The sequence below is a fragment of the Dermacentor andersoni genome, chromosome 9, assembly GCF_023375885.2.
Source record: "Dermacentor andersoni chromosome 9, qqDerAnde1_hic_scaffold, whole genome shotgun sequence".
Taxonomy (NCBI): domain Eukaryota; kingdom Metazoa; phylum Arthropoda; class Arachnida; order Ixodida; family Ixodidae; genus Dermacentor; species Dermacentor andersoni.
Genome location: NC_092822.1, coordinates 129,058,390 through 129,075,739, shown reverse-complemented (window position 1 = coordinate 129,075,739; position 17,350 = coordinate 129,058,390). Strand labels below are relative to the sequence as shown.

At 44.6% G+C, this 17,350-nt stretch overlaps 2 protein-coding genes across 2 annotated transcripts in view; one reads left to right on the top strand and one right to left on the bottom strand.

Annotated features, from left to right (window-relative positions):
• LOC126529684 (multidrug resistance-associated protein 1-like) overlaps positions 1-17,350 on the top strand; it is a 102,120-nt gene that overhangs the window by 22,615 nt on the left and 62,155 nt on the right. The window contains exons 5-7 of the mRNA XM_055069891.1: positions 3,175-3,333; positions 15,979-16,145; positions 16,896-17,090. Coding sequence (XP_054925866.1) covers positions 3,175-3,333; positions 15,979-16,145; positions 16,896-17,090 — 521 coding nt within the window. The remainder of the gene's footprint in view (positions 1-3,174; positions 3,334-15,978; positions 16,146-16,895; positions 17,091-17,350) is intronic.
• Positions 8,914-10,037, bottom strand: LOC126529685 (uncharacterized). The gene is made up of 2 exons (XM_050177194.3): positions 9,709-10,037; positions 8,914-9,646 (listed from the first exon to the last, which is right to left on the bottom strand). The coding sequence occupies exons 1-2, from the start codon at positions 9,993-9,995 to the stop codon at positions 9,274-9,276; spliced, it is 660 nt and encodes a 219-aa protein (XP_050033151.2). The 5' UTR covers positions 9,996-10,037; the 3' UTR covers positions 8,914-9,273.

The window sequence follows — 17,350 nt, the reverse complement described above, 5'->3', positions numbered from 1 at the left end:
GGGGCGGACAGCAGCAAGTGTTTTACGGTCCCGCTGCCGTTCGGTGCCCTCGGAGGAACGAGAGAGAGGGAAAGCGGTGGACCGCGCGCGCGAAGTTCGAAAGCGACCTCGCCGCGCTGCGGCTCCTATGCCCAAAACGTGCTGCGCTATGGCGCTGCAACGAAATGGGCTACGCAGTCCCCACAAATACTACTTGATAAATTGCAGTCATACGGTTTACACGGCATTGCGTATGACCTCCTAGCTTCTTACATAAGGCATCGTAAGCAATACGTATCAGTAGGAACATCTTCTTCAGATATTAAATGCGTAAAGATGGGAGTACCTCACGGCAGCATATTGGGACCACTTTTATTTTGTGTTTACCTTAACGACCTACACTCCTTTACCTTAAATCCACATGTAACATCAATATGCTATGCTGATCACACTAAATTATTAATCACCGGTAAAACAACTGACGATATAGAAAAGATATTTGATGAAACAATGCCGCTGATACTGTAATGGACAAAGTGCAATTCCTTACTTATTAATACCGCAAAAACAAAAGCAATGCTCTTCAAACCAAAAAAATAAGGTTGTAAACTTGCCATTGATTACACTTGTTCACAATGTGATTGAAATAATAGAATGCATTAAAGTGCTGGGCGTATATTTTTCAAGTACTTTGACTTGGGAGGACCATATCCGCGAAACTCAGAAAAAAATTGTGCAATACTGCGCGTATGCTAAAAAAATGTAGACATATCATTCCTGAACGTATAAAACTACTACTATATAACTCGTCAGCCCTTTCTCAGTTATCCTACACCCACCTAGTATGGGACACAACAACAAAAACGAATCTAAACCGACTGTTCCTAATTCAAAAGAAGTTTATGCGAATAACTGCGAACGTCCCATAGGATTTTCACACGCAGCAGCTCTTTAAAGAATTTAAGATTATAAATGTCCAGGATTTTTATTATTATCGTTTACTCCAGACACACTGCTGGGCCACAAAAAATAAGAACTCTTTTTACAGCGTGATTTCAGAATTAAGCGAACATATTGCCGTATACACTACGCGTCACCACAATATTTGGCGCATACCTACTCCTCAAAACAACTATGCGAAACAATCAATCGCTTTTACTCTTCTAGCTCTGCTCAATAATCTTGCCAACAAATCTGTATATGTGCGACAGATGTCCAAAAAACAATGCGAGATCGGTTCCTGTGAACTATGATGCATTTATTTATCCATTTTCTTATATTTTGCTCATTAATGTGAAGCTTTCCTTTGTATTTTGCAAATTGCTTATAATGTCAAGAGAAGTCCCCTTGTGATAGCGTGGGCTTTCAAGTGCCTGATATTCCACCATAATTGATCACTATGAAACTCGGATTGCGGTAAAACTGCTGCGTACATGTGTTGTTGTGCAAATAGTGAAAACGTCCCCGGCACGGCCTGCTATAACTGCTACATCCCAGTCAACTCGCGTCGGCTTAGGCTAAAATAACAGCTTCGAGCATGGGGCAAGCGTGCAAGTACGTTGCCAACACGTTTACTTTCATGTGGTATGATGCGTTGCGCGAAAACCTCTGGTGATGTGTTTGCTTAATTCAATTACTAAAGGTCAATTCTAAAGGTCAGTTTACGCTCGAGCCGCACCGCCTACCAGCCGCACGCGTGTGGTCATGCGCAAAAATTTCACATGTCGCTCCATGGTCACAAATATCGCTTTGCACTGGGTCCGTGCATGCAGCGTGAACCGAAATGTATGCACTAGTATGTGACGTGTGCAGTATTTTGAACGACCGCACGCGTGCGGCAGGCGGGCGGTGTAGCTTGCAGCTCGAGCGTAAATTGAGACGAGGACAAGCGGGAAACAAAAAGATTTAGAAAACTGCGTTTCATTTAGATTGGTGTCCGTCACTCGGTTAATTGATGAGAGGTGCAAACTCAAAACAATGGCTTCCTTTCCATATAGCGTCGTGTCTCCAGCTGCTGTGATGCCAGCCAGCTGTAGCGGTATGCTGTATCTGGTTTTGGTCTTTAGCTGGCCCATGTCGTATTTCCGGTGTTTCGTTCAATTGAAACCGACTCTCCGTCATGCATAACGCGGTTGTACACTGCTAAGCTCGTTCGATGGTGGGTTAGCGAACAAATACACTCTTAAGTTCTCCGATGATGCTGCGGTATATGGAAAAGGAAACGAAACATTTCTTCTTCCCGCTATCTACGAGCTAAGACTTATTTAATGAGCGGGGCACGAACTTTCCTAAGAGCTCCTCCTATGTTCCTAAGGCCATAGCTGCGAAACGCAGCGTGGTTGAACTTTTAGTTTCCGCTCATAGCGTTTTCCCTGCTAATACAGTTTCTTTCCTCGTTTAGGTGCTGTTCCTTGGGACATTAATCCTCCACATTCCTTTTTCAAATAAACATTGTGTCGTAATGCGCACGCCGAAAATATAGGAAAAGCCTATATATCTCCGTTGGTTCGTTTCCCACTATTAGCGTGAGCAGGACATGTTGTGGAGATATTGAGATACTCATCTGAATAGTTTGTGCGGATTGAAATGTATCCAGTTTTTCCTATACAAAAGCATTCAAATTCGTTTCGCAGTTGTAGAGCACAAACTTTTATCCACGGAAAATGGGGGAGGGTACCCTGTAAGTTTTCGCCTAGCGGACATGTCCATTTTGTCTGCTGCTAAAGTGCTGATTGGCTGGGCTGGGATGTAAGCGAGAGAGAAACAGGCACCCACAGCCAGTTTCCTGCCGCTGGGTTCAGCTCCAGCCAATCAGCATCGGCCGAAATGGCCAGTCCACTAGGTGGACACAGAATGTCCCCATGGATGATAGTGGCAAGAGGGCGCCAATATGTCAAGGTCTGCCGCGTGAGTTGAAGCAGACGACAAACATTTATGCACACCGATGCGCCACAAACAGCGAAAGAATGGCCACAAATCTAGCGATTGGTGGGCAATGACGGAGAGTGTCGCAATCTGTGCAATAAGTGGCGAAACATGACTTCGCAGCATTAAGAAGGGGACACGGTTATGAAATTATTCGGATCTATGAGCATGCCAGCACACAGCATTTTCCCGTTCTTTGTGACCTCTGGCAAGCGCTCATAGGAGCTCTCACATGGGAGGAATATGCCAAAGCCACACTTCGCTTCGCAGGTGGGCATCGTCGGCCGCACGGGTGCTGGCAAGTCTTCGCTAGTGCTGGCCCTGCTGCGCGTCATCAGGGCCACCAGAGGTCGCATCCTTGTTGACGGCGTCGACATCGCGTCGGTACCACTGCGCAGGCTACGCACTGCTATCACCGTCATACCACAGGTACGTTCTTCCCGTGAGGGCCACTGTTGTGTCATACGCGAAAGAAGGCATCGTGACGTAGGTGGCCCGCTACACTTCACGAGTACGTCGCTATCCTGTAGCTTCACTGCACTCTAAAACAATGTCAACGTGAAAGACATTTCGCACACTTCAATGTCTGCTCCTTCGCCCACCTCATCCCACTGACGGGATACTCTCAGGCTAGGTAACTCTTCATATCATGAAAATAGGTGCAGTTCATGACCCAATCGAACACTGTAGCTTCTCTGCGGTATCATTTTGAATAAAGGCACGCTCGTTAATGTGAATTAACATTTCCCCTCTTCAGCTCATGGCACTGACCACTGGTTTTTTTCTCCGAACGTCTTCTTTGTGATCCGGCTTATGAGTAAAAGCTGGCTGTAAATATCTGAGCTTTCAGACCAAGGAGTCAGGTATGAAATTGTTTAGAGCCAGAGAAAATGAATTGCGCTGCGTTAAAGACACAGGACATTTTTTTTCGAGCTGCGCGCATGACACGTGTGGCTCAGATGAATCTCGTTGATCGGTTGTCATATGCGCACTAATGTGCTCTCATTTTCACAGCCTACCTTGAGAACAAAATTTGGGGGTGTTAGTTGAAGCAAAACAACAAACGACGTCTATTAATGTTGAAGCAGCGTTTATACATTTGGACCAGGCAAGGTGTGTGTTCACGGCAAGAATCTGGAGACGATGACGAAGACGGGCATCGTGATGATAAAAAAAAAGCAATGTGTTAACTTCATTGGTAGATGAATCACTTGATCCCAGTCTCTAGCGGTTTTGGTTAACATGGGGGCCAGGAATGCCTCAAGAGGAATCTTTTAGCAGGGGGGCTCGTATCTAAATTCATGAGAAAGGAGAAATTGCAACTGTGTCCCCCCTAAAAAATGCCCTCAACGGACGCTGTTGGTACATGATTAAATAAATAAATAAATAAATAAATAAATAAAATGATTCTTCTCGGCAGAAACTGTACCAAACTTGATGAGGGGTGTTGCATTTAAAAGAAATAGTTAGAATCTAATGACTGTTGGTAGCTAATTTTTTATTTGGGCCCGTCAATATTTTTCTAAATAATGTTCAAAATCGCACACTTTCAGAAAACGAAACTGTCACGTTTACAACTCTCTAACTCAGCAATTCTTTAGTAAAAGCTAGGCAAAATAATAATAGCTGCAGCGATGGCATAGAGGTAGGGTATCCACCTCACGTGCAAGATGGCCGTGGTTCAAATCCCAGTGCCGCGCAATTTTCCACTGGTTTAAAGAAAACATCCGCGTGTTGGTAAAATTGCATAATAAGATTTCATAGGTATACTTTGTGCCGCAAAATACATTTCTACAGAAGAAAGGAAGACATTGAAGCGCCATTGGCGCTCCACTGTCTTCCTTTCTTCTGTCCCTTTTCAAGAAATGTATTTTGCGCCACAATGTATACCTATGAAATCTAAGCACCAACTTGCCGAAGAAGAGGTCCTTTTGGAATATCTTGCATAAACAGGCCTGGAGTGCGGCCTGATTCCAGTGACCAGGACCGGTAATGTACTCCCTCTCCAGAGCAGGTTTGGCCACCCTGGTACAGTACTTGGCCCCAACTTTCCATATGAATACAACAATCAAACCCCGGTCCTCAGTCTCCCGCAGCTGCGAAGCAACTGACCACAACGGCGGTCAGACCTGTGGCGCAGACGAACGTACTCAGACTACCTGGGTCCGAACAGGCCGCCATTGGAATCTGAACCTGGCAACGCTTAACGCTAGAACGTTATCTAGTGAGGCGAGTCTAGCAGTGGTATTGGAGAAATTAACGGCCATTAAATGGGCTATAATAAGGATCAGTGAGGTTATGAGGACAAATGAAGCGTATACAGTGCTAAAAAGTGGCCACGTCCAGTGCTACCGGGGCTTAGCGGAGAGGCGAAAACTAGGAGTCGGATTTCAGATTAATAAGTCTATAGCTTGTAACATACAGGAATTGTATAGCATCAACGAGAGGGTGGCAGGTCTTGTTGTAAAACTTAATAACAGGTACAAGTTGAAGGTCGTACAGGTCTACGCCCCTACATCCAGTCATAATGACCAGGATATCGAAAGCTTCTATGAAGACGTGGAATCGGCGATGGGTAGAGTGAAAACTAAATACACTATACTAATAGGCGACTTTAATGCCAAGGTAGGCAAGAAGCAGGCTGGAGACAAGTCAGGGGGGGAATATGGCACAGGGTCTAGGAATAGCAACGGAGAGTTATTAGTTGAGTTTGCAGACCAGAATAATATGCGGATAATGAATACCTTCTTCCGCAAGCGGGATAGCCGAAAATGGACGTGGAAGAGCCCGAATGGCGAGACTAGAAATGAAATAGACTTTATACTCTGCGCTAACCCTGGCATCATACAAGATGTGGACGTGCTCGGCAAGGTGCGCCGCAGTTACCATAGAATGGTAAGATCGCGAATTAACAATGGAACGGAAGAAACTGGTACATAAGATGCCGATCAATGAGTTAGCGGTAGGAGTGAAAAATAGACGAATTCCAGATCAAGCCAGAGAACAGGTATTGGGCTTTAACTCAAGAAGAGGACTTAAATGTTGAAGCAATGAACGACAATCTTATGGGCGTCATTAAGGAGTGTGCAATAGAAGTCGGTGGTAACTTCGTTACACAGGATACCCGTAAGCTATCGCAGGAGACCAAGGATCTGATTAAGAAACGCCATTGTATGACAGCCTCTAACCCTGCAGCTAGAACAGAACTGGCAGAACTATCCAAGTTAATCAACAAGTGCAAGACAGCTGACATAAGGAAGTATAATATGGATAGAATTGAGCATGCTCTCAAGAACGGAGAAAGCCTAAAAGCAGTGAAGAAGAAACTAGGAATAGGCAAGAATCAGATTTATGCGCTAAGACACAAAAGGCTGTTTCACATGGCGCCATTTTCAGTCAGCGACACAGCGAATTCCGTCGCTCAGCGACCGCCGCGACGTCGTGGGCTCTCCGCGACGAGATTCCAACAAGTTGGTAGCGCCGTCGCTCAGTCGCAGCGATCGGCGCGATGTGGGAGGGGCAACGTGTGACATAAGAGCAAGCGCCGTCGAAATAGGCGCTTTCCTGTTTTACCACGAGTTGGAAGCTCAGCTGAGCAATGTCGCGCGCCAGCTTCAACGATGTGTTAATTGATGAAGTGGCCATACGTCGGCTTTTGTGGAACACCGCGCTTAACGACTACAAGAAGACCTCGAACAGGTCTGCGTTGTGGGATGAAGTGCTGGAGGCAATGAGAACCATCGACCCGAACGGTATGTGTTGGGCCTCTTTATTTGTTCCTATGTAAATAAATCGACTCTTATCCATTACACGAAAACGTAGAAATCGGTTTTCTCAGCAACCATTGCACCGAATTTGATGAGGTCTGTTGCATTTAAAGGAAGATTTCAAATGTAGTGACTGTGGTAAGTGGAGTGTTTAATTGGGATGTCAGTTTTCTTGCATTTTTATAGCAAAATTTTGGAAAACTAAACTATAATTTTACAACTGGGCATTGAAAAACGTTATCATAATTCTATAAGCTGCACTTAATAATACATATAAAGCGGAAGACATTTACATATGATGAAGCGCTCTGAAATATACCACTAATTTGTAGGATTTTGTAAAATGCCTGAAGACATTCTAGCAAATTCACGCAGGCTGTATATTATATAAAATTTGTCCGCTATATATATGCCCAGCGCCGTCTAGCTCTTCTAGATGATCTTCGCTCGCCGGTGATTATGATTTCCGTACTTTGGCACATACCCACGGCAAGGAATCGTGCAAGCCGCAACGAAGAAAACAAACCAATATAACATTTCCCTCTGCTCAGCATACCAAGTTTAGACAATTACACTAATTCAATTATGTGTGAAGAAACGCAGAATACAAGGTGTCGATGCGTCGAGGCTTCTTTTAAAATTTCCTAGCTAATTTTTGGACCACTCACTGAAGGACACGACCCCGTTCTAGGAAAATTGAAATGCGATCACGAATCAGCTGATGGCATAGTATTTAGAGATTGCGCTGCTTATTAGGCGACACACTTATAAAGAGATAAAATTTCTACATGTAACTTCTGCTTTTACATTTTGTTATATTGCTTCAATTTGTTCAGTGACCATGGATGAAATACAGAGCAGATGGACAAACCTAAAGGACACATTTCGGCTAAAACTGAAAGATGTTAAAGATTAGCAAAGGAGTGGCTCAGCTGCTACAAAGAAAACAAAATCTAACAACTGGCCATACATGGAAAGGCTGCGCATCATGTCGGATTTGTTTGAACCACGCCGGTAAGAGCAACTGCATGTATGAAGGTACGAGTGCACATTATTAAGCTGCACGTATATATTACACAGGAGCCACAGCAACATTTCCCCAGATGAACAGAATTGTGCGTATGAGAGCACCGCAGCAGAGGAAACATCTGTTATCCTTGAAGATCACTGTGAAAACGAGGAGATTTTTGAAGAAATGTTTCCGTCGCCTGGCTGCTCCTCTAAAGCAACCTCATGCACAAGCAAAGAGTCATCCGTGGCCTTGCCTGAGGGGACAGAGAGACGGGCACGAAGGAGACAGAAAACAATGAAAGAAATCGAGGAAATAGATTTGAGAATTGATGCCATAAGGGGTGCCCTCGCAGCAAGCCAAGCAATCGACGACGTTACCCATTTTGTGTTGTCCCTTGTTCCGTCAATGAAAGAAACTCCTAAGCACATGCAGCAGCACCTGCGGTTACAACTTCAAAATATTGTTGCATCCTACAGCACGGGAAAGTATCCAAATATTCTTGTTAAAAATGACGATTAGTACAGTTACACTCATATGAAATGCATAAAAGGCAAGAGTGCAATAAAAGATTCAGTACAACAGATAAGTGCAAGATAGAAACTGTGAAATTGTTCAGTAACTGTTAAGTCTCCTTTTAATTCTTTCCCACTGTGTACCACATTGTTCTGACACTTTTTTTCTAGATTGGCACCTTAGCTGTTTCATGAATATTGCTCATTTTCTTTTGTGTAATTGATGTGGCTCTGTATTGGAATGCATACATGTGTTTTTTTTTATGCTTGTCATTTCTCTGTAGTTTAATATACATTCGTACATACTCGCACCCTTTTTCTTCACTTGTTTTTTCTTCTTTTTTGTTTACTTCCGCTCAAGTTGTTCTCTTATATTTGTTATGCTTTTTGACCTGTATGTTAATGTCATGATATTGCTTTAATTTGCTGCCATATAGTAATTCCTCTCACCCCCTAACCTTCACCAGAGGTGAGCGGGTCCCATAGCCTTTGACTATGGGACCTCCTTTTGTATTTCACATCTGTCAAAACTTGTAACCATACTGAAGCATAAAAAATGAAAAATACACTTTGTCAGTTTGCAGTTCAGTGACATTACAACAAAGCAAAGCAATTGAACCTTATATAAAAAAAGAAATGGTTTCCGTTTTGCCTGTTAGCTGAGCATATCACAAAGGGAAAGTGGGGGTGGGGGGGCGGGGTGTAGGGAGTGGTGCAGTAAGTAGCAAATCCAGTGGTCAGGCCGTAACATGTAAAGATATACAGTGTAATAAAAAAATTATTGAACGAAAAAGTTCAACACGGAAGTCGAATAAAACATACAACTGGTGTGCACTGTTAAACATTTAATTCGATAGCAAAGTGGCACATAATATGAGACACTATTCCTTCAAACAGGAGGAGTACACCAAGTACCAAATTCACCTTTCGTGCTCGCATTTCAATAGCCAACCACATAAATGCCTGTTCTTATTTACATTACTTACTTCTGAGAAGTGTCACTGTGTCATACATCAAACAAGAATCTGCTAGCATACAGCACACCCAGCAAAGTCCTGGTGGGTACTTCTTTTGTCTCTCACATCCGCAGACCAGCAGATGCCCGTTGCCAAGGCACAGAACCCTCCCTACTCACAAAGTATGAGCAGAAAAGGTCTCTTGTTTCCGCTGCTGTTCTTGTATAATTGTGCCCAGTTGGAGGTCGCAGACTGAACATGGCTGAGGCGCCAATGTCCTGGGTGGTGCGCCATTGGCCACTGGTTATGTTGCCATATGCATCTTCAGTGTCGACATAGTTCGCCGTCATGTAGATCACGTCATCACGCAAGAAGTTGTGTAGGGCACAACATGCCATGACAACGTAGTCTGCATTTTGCGGCCGCAGATTGATGGCACGCCGAAAAATCCTGAATCGGGAGACCATCACTCCAAAAGCATTTTCAACACACCTCCTGCAAATATAAGTGAAAAAATAATTAACATAAGCAAGGGTAAATTTTGTGCTTTTGGTTACCTGGTTCTGCTTAGGCGGTAATTGAAGATGCGCTTGTTTTCATCCTGGCATCTCCCAGAATATGGCTGCAGAAAATCCGGACGATGTTGAAACGCTTCATCTCCGACGAAAACGTGAGGAGCAACGATGTTTGTGCCAGGCAGCTGCTTCGGAGGTGGGAGGCCGCGCAAGCCCTCTTCCAGTGATTTTCCAAAGCGAGAAGCAGACAATGTGCCACCATCGCTTTGACGTCCATACGCCCCAACATCAACGCATATGAATTTCAGATTGCTGTCAACAGCGGCCATGAGGACGATGGAGTATGTGCCCTGTAATAAAATAAGACTATAAGCGCATGTTATGAAAATATGACCTACTGCGTTAATTACCTTGTAGTTGTAATACAAGCTGCCTGAATTAGGAGGAGCTTGTATCTGAACGTGCTTGCCGTCGACAGCACCAACACAGTGAGGGAAATTCCATTTTTCCTGGAATCCTTCGGCTACCTCTTGCCAGGCTTCAGTTGTCGGCACCTTAGTAAAGAAAAAAGTCGCTCTTAGCGCGTAAAAAAACATTTGTTCGATAGAAGCATACCCGAAGCAAGCTAGTTCATGCACACAGGTACTCGGAAAACAAGCTGAAGGAGTTGGAGTTTGTAACCACACTGTAAGTGCTGGTAATAAACAGCCTCCATGTGTAGTGGCTAAATGCGTACCTTTAGGTATAAAGGTTGCAGTGTTCTGCACAGCAGCCTGCATACGTGATGCACAATGGTCATTACCGTTGAGATGCCAACCCTGAAGCCAATAGCAACATCTTGCATGTACATGCCAGATGCAAGGTACCTGAAGAACAAGGTGTTAAGATTGATAACACAGAACTCGGTTTAAAGGGAAAAATTAAAGGAAGCTTATGTTCTGTTTAACACTACAAAGGAAAACATCGCAGTGTGATGTTTGCTCTGCAACACAACGTCTGCTCTGCCTGGTCTTTTTTTTATTTTTTTATTTAATTCATTGCATACGCACAATACACAATACTGTTTGGACCCACAGTCTTGGCGGCCAGTCCAATAATAAAATAGACATAAGAAGAACAGCGTACTTATTGTACGAGACAACTTAAACACATGCTATGAAAGCATTTTTACATGAAAATATAGAATAAACAAAAGACTGTCATGACATCAGGGGATACAAATAGAAAAACCCTATAAGCATTCATGAAAGAAGTTTTTTAAGCATTGCACAATATTTGGCTGGTCTTTACACTGAGTGGGAGTGCATGACATATTAGAGCACCGTCGAACTCCACGAGTCTCCGTCCATATAAATTGTGACATGGTGATAAGCTAATACAGTTGTTACTAACTGCCCTCGTGTTTCGTGCCGGAAAATTAGATAGGGTGATATGTAGCGGATTATTATAACGTATTATTGCATTAACTACCTGAACAACTTTTACTTTATACGCCGAACTGAACGGCAGAACACGAAGCAATTGAAACAGATGTTTACTTGGATGAGCATCTTTAGGAAAGGTAACTATTCGTAGTGCCCGTTTTTGAAGGCTGACGACAGGTTCTACATCGGTTTTGTACGTGACTGTATAATACCTAAGTAAAGTATCCTTAAACTTGTGGGTCAAAACATTGACAGCCTTTTAACAATACATGACAACCATTCGCCAATTTGGAACATACCTTACAATTTGATATTTCCAATGCATATCTGGTTCAAAGGGCCTGTCCCTCTCTCTCACACGCACACGTGCACGATCCGTTCCCTCTCATCAGACCCCAGCGAAACTCAGACTGCGAAACTACACCCCAGCTCCAAGATATATACACAACATGAGCGACGCCCTGCCCTTCCCAATCACCGAGGGCAAAGGTTGCCTCCGTCGAGGTGATGCCGTCTCCAAACTCCACCCGGCCAGGCAAGGATCCATTTCGCTTTTTATAAGCGCCGCCGATGTTCTAGGCAAGGCTTCTTAGGGCGCACGTGCGGTTAAATAAATACAAGAACACAAAAATGCGAGGTTTGAGCAACATCTCCTGTTCTGCATCGTTGTTCTATTTTGACCAGACAAGAATGGTGTATGTAAAGTTAACTGCTTGCAGAAATGGCATAGCATTTCCTTTGCCTATAAATGCAACACTGTAAGAGATATATAAGCGTAAAATTTTATGTTGTGCAGCTTTTCAAGCCGTCTTCCCGAAATGAAACAATATTTAGACAGATATTTAGACAGCTTTCAGTGTTCTTTCCTGAAGATCACTATAGTATCAGTTACAGCGTCAAAACGTTTAAAATATAGTAAGGTGAGATAACTACCTCGCAAGTAGTGCCAGGCACTCAATGAGACTAATGCTGCTTAGGTATAGCATGCTTACCCGAGTGCAATAGCGAGCCGTGCACGTGAGGGCAGTGGTTCGCGCACGACGTGAAGCTTTGTCAAACCTGCTTCGACAAGTGAATGCAGGGCTTCGAAAGTCTTCGGCGACATTCTGTAATACTTTTTGAAGTATTCCTTGTCTCCCGACATCAGCAAGGGCAGCGGCACAACCCAAACGATTTATCCTTTTGCATGTTTATCTATAAGAGCCCCGGAGCGAAAGCTTCCTGTACAAGTTCGAACTCACCGTTCTGCAGAATTCCGACTCCTGCTTCCGGTTCTCCCAAATAGGACGTACCCACCAGCGCCGGTGGCGTAGGAGCTTCCCGAACAATTTCTTTTTCTCCAGTTCACACAGTTCATTTAAAAGAAGAAGCTTCACGGTATCCAGGGCGGGAGCAGACGAATTTACCATTCGGCACGTATCCACTCGCTCGTCACCGTCGTCAACTTCATCGCTACAAGTTTTGCCAGGTGCTTGCAAACTCAGTAGTAGCTTCTTTTTTTGCAGAAGCAAATACTCCTCCAAGAGAAGAGCTGTGGCTTCCATGGTACCGCAACAACGAAACCAGAGTGCAGAAAACGAAACCACTCCACCGACGCCGCACTAGCCGCACGCTCACACTTGCGGTGTTGTACAACGTTTCACTCGCCGCAGCTGCAGACTAATAAGCGAACGTAAATTCTCAGCGCTTTTAACATTGAAAAATAGTGTGGTTATTCTATTTTGAAATAATAATAAGAAAATTCTAATATTTGACTAATTTCTATGTTGGTTTTACTTAACGATGCAGGCAGGGTTACTTCGTGAGCAGATGGAAACCTTGGGCGTCGCTGCGACGGAAATCGCGCTGTCGCAGTCGCATGTGAAAGCTATCAGCGAAAATTGCTCTGCGACGTGCGCGACAGAGCGATTCTTTTCGCCCCAATCGCGCCATGTGAAACAGCCTAAAGACGGCAATATCGTGACTAATATGAATAAGATAGCTCAAGTGGCTGAGGATTTCTATCGAAATTTATACCGTACCACTGGCACCCACGACGATAATGGAACAGGGATTAGTCTAGAAGAATTTGACATCCAACAAGCAACGCCGGAAGAAGTAAAGGAAGCCTTGCGAGCTATTCAAAGGGGAAGGCAGCTCGGGAGGATCAGGTAACAGTACATTTGTTGCAGGGTGGTGGGCAGATTGTTCTAGAAAAACTGGCCACCCTGTATAAGCAATGCCTCATGACCTCAAGAATACCGGAATCTTGGGATAACGCCAAATAATTTTAATTCATAGGAAAGGGGACGCCAAAGACTTGGAAAATTATGGAACGATGAGGTTACTGTTCATTGCCTACAACGTATTTACTAACGTAATCGCAAATGGAATCAGGAACACCTTAGACTACTGTCAAGCAAAGCACGAGGCAGGATTTCGTAAAGGCTACTCAACAATAGACCATATTCACACCATCAATCAGGTGATAGAGAAACGTGCGGCATACACATTTACACAACCCTTATATATAGCTTTCATTGATTGCGAGAAAGCGTTTGATTCAGTCGAAATCTCAGCAGTCATGCAGGTATTACGGAATTAGGATGTAGACGAGCAGTATGTAAAAATACTGAAATATATCTATAGCGGCTCCACAGCCAGCGTAGTCCTCCATAAAGAAAGCAACAAAATCCAAATAAAGAAGGGCGTCAGGCAGAGAGATACGATCTCTCCAATGCTATTCACAGCGTGTTTAGAGGAAGTATTGAGAGACCGGGATTGGGAAGAATTGGGAATGAGAGTTAATGGAGAATACCTTAGTAAATTACGATTCGCTGATGATATTGTCTTGCTTAGTAACTAAAAAAAATTGTGGGGTTTTACGTGCCAAAACCACTTTCTCATTATGAGGCATGCCGTAGTGGGGGACTCCGGAAATTTCGACCACCTGGGGTTCTTTAACGTGCACCTAAATCTAAGTACACGGGTGTTTTCGCATTTCGCCCCCATCGAAATGCGGCCGCCGTGGCCGGGATTCGATCCCGCACCTCGTGCCTTGCTTACTAACTCAGGGGACCAATTGCAATGCATGCACACTGACATGGAGAGGCAAAGCAGAAGGGTGGGTCTAAACATTAATCTTCTGAAAATTAAAGTAATGTTTAACAGTCTCGGAAGAGAACAACGGTTTACGATAGGTAGCGAGGCACTGGAAGTGGTAAGGGAATACATCAACTTAGGGCAGATAGTGACCGCGCATCCAGATCATGAAACTAAAATAATCAGAAGAATAATAATGTGCTGGGGTGCGTTTGACAGGCATTCTCAGATCATGAACAGCAGGTTGCCATTATCCCTCGTGAGAAAAGTGTATAACAGCTGTGTCTTACTTGTACTCACCTACGGGGCAGAAACCTGGAAGCTTACGAAAAGGGTTCTGCTTAAATTGAGGAAGACACAACGTGCTATGAAAAGAATGATGGGTGTAACGTTAAGGGATACGAAAAGAGCAGATTGGGTGAGGGAACAAACGCGAGTTAATGACATCTTAGTTGAAATCAAATAAAATAAATGCTCGTGGGCAGGGCATGTAATGAAGATGGAAGGTAACCGATGGTCATTAAGGGTCACGGACTAGATTCCAAGAGACGGGAAGTGTAGCAGTGGGCGGCAGAAAGTTAGGTAGGCGGATGAGATTAAGAAGTTTGCAGGGGCAACATGGCCACAATTAGCACATGACCAGGGTAGTTGGAGAAACATGGGAGAGGCCTTCGCTCTGCAGTGGGCGTAGCCAGGCTGATGCTGATGATAATGATGATGATGATGATGAACTCAGCAATGAAAACGATATCAGAATTCTGTCAATTGTATCTAATGGTACATCTAAAGCAGACAAAATTGGTACAAAAAATATGACTCTAAATTAATGTTTGAGTGTGACTTTTGCGAAACCCTTGCAAACAATGCAGCAAATTTGCTTAAGATGAAAATTTATACATCAAATTTGTCCGCTAGGGATGCTCTAACATATGCAGTTCACAGAACTGCGATATCAGGTCGTAGTGCAGAGATATGAGTTTTTAAACTTCGTGCTTTCATTTATTTTTTCAAGCATTCGAATTTCTCCAAGCTCCACTATAAAAATTCGGCCCTGAATGAAAATTGCGCTTCGAGAAGTCGCTAGAATTTAACATTCTCTCTCAAATTTCCCTCTCAAGTTTCTCTCTCAAATTTCTCTCTCAAATTAAACAGACTTCATTAAACTCGACCCAGTGGTTATCTCAGAATATACTTTCAGCATTTTACATATATTGGAATAGGCGGCGTCCGAGTTGTGCCCCATCTAAACCTTCCCCTTCCGTAACCTCTCGCGTACAGCCGATACAATCGGTGAAGGGGTCCATTGTCCAGGCAAGCAGAGAGTTCTCCACCGAAAGTGTCGTATACGCCTCGTGGTTTTTAGGCAATTGGAGCCCGCTGTAGGTGCGCCCATGGAAGTGGCAGTGCCCGAGGGATCATAGTAGTCTTTTGCCCTCCTATGAAATTTTGATGTCAATGGCCGACTCCCCTTCGGGGCTTGCTCGTTGCCTGTGTCAGCTCAGGACATGCCAGAGGCCAAAGGCGTAACGTTACCTAGTAGAGGCCGGCAATTACCTCGACAAGGAAAAGCAAGCTAGAACTGTTGAAAGACTTGAGAATTCTAATTCCAGGCGGATCAAACAATGTCTTTTCTTCCATATGAATTGGCATAAGTGAATGTCAGTCAACTGCCATCGCAGCGTATTCTTTTCCTCATCCTTGATGAAGATAAGCGTGCTCGCTTTAATCAAACATGCGAGGTTGTTTTGGAGCGTCCTTAGCGCATCGTCCATCGAATGCTGCCTGAAGGGGTGAAACGCTGTTGCAGGACCCATGCCTGGTGGACGGCACACTGCGCGCCAACCTTGACCCTCGCGAGTGCCACTCGGACGAGGAACTGCATGCGGTGCTGCGGCAGACGCACCTCGCGTCGTACGTGCAGCGGCAGCCCGATGGGCTCCGGCTACGCACCGGAACGGGTGGTGAGCGCCTGAGGTACGCCTCATGTCCTGCTGCGAATAACTTTCACTGGAACTCCTACTTCATTATTTTGAAATTATTTCATTGCGGAAAATTACAAGCAGGGCATCGCAACTATACTTATTAGGCCCCCTAGTTATCAGTAAACTTTCAGCTGCCATATGCTAACGTATTGCACCATTATCTTGTCTGTGGACAGGTTTCCAAGGTCACGGTACAAGTTTTTCACATCTTACTGTGCCAGTGCATCAAGTCAGGTGTCTGTATCCAGTTGCAGTGAGCGGTGAGAGAAGGGGGGGGAACGTTCGCGAGCACAGCATCGAAGACGCCCTGGAATTCTCGCACGCTATCCCCGTCATAGCACGGGCCAGTATAGCTCGGCTATTCACTCAGGCCAGATTCCCACAGCCATCAAAGACCCTGTCAGCGTTTCCTCGTAGGCCTCCTCAAGAACAACGCGCCGCTCTTTTTTCAGTTCAAAAAGGTCACGGCGTAGATTAATTGTCTCTCTTTTTTCTTTTTGGCACACATATTTTTTGTCATTCGAGGTAATCTAAACGAACGGAGCGATGTCTCCAACGTGCGCATCCTTTATTCTTACACAAATATCGGTAAAAATCACTCAACGTTCTTCGGTGCCACCGGCCTTGCTTGTGCCTCGCGTTTGCAGCCTTACAGTGGTCTTCGAACAATCAGCTGAAATTCTTTTTTACAAACATTGCTATTGCTTTTGAAAGGGGCGAGCCAACGGGCGCATTTGTGCAGTGTGGGCCAGCGGCAGCTGGTGTGCTTGGCGCGCGCTATCCTGCGTAGACCCAAGATACTGGTACTGGACGAGGCCACCTCGCAGATGGACAGCGACACGGACAGCCTGATCCAAGCCACACTCCGGGACAGCTTTGCCGCCAGCACCGTGCTCACGGTGGCGCACAGAATACACACGGTTCTCGACTACGACAAGTACGTGTCACCAGCTGGTCACTTAGACCTAAATATAAGCAGCATGCAGCGAGCTGGTGGTGCGGCTTTGGCGGCGTGCTGTAGAAATGTCTCGCGTGCTACTTGTAGCAGACTATAGCAAGCAAGTGGTGTAAACAAAGCTCTTCTTGCGAACTTTTGCACAAGTTGTACAACTAAAGGCCGCATTTGCGTGTTAACAAGATGGTGGATTATTATTACTCTCATGGCTCAACAAGGAGGAAGAGCGAAATTGTTGGCTC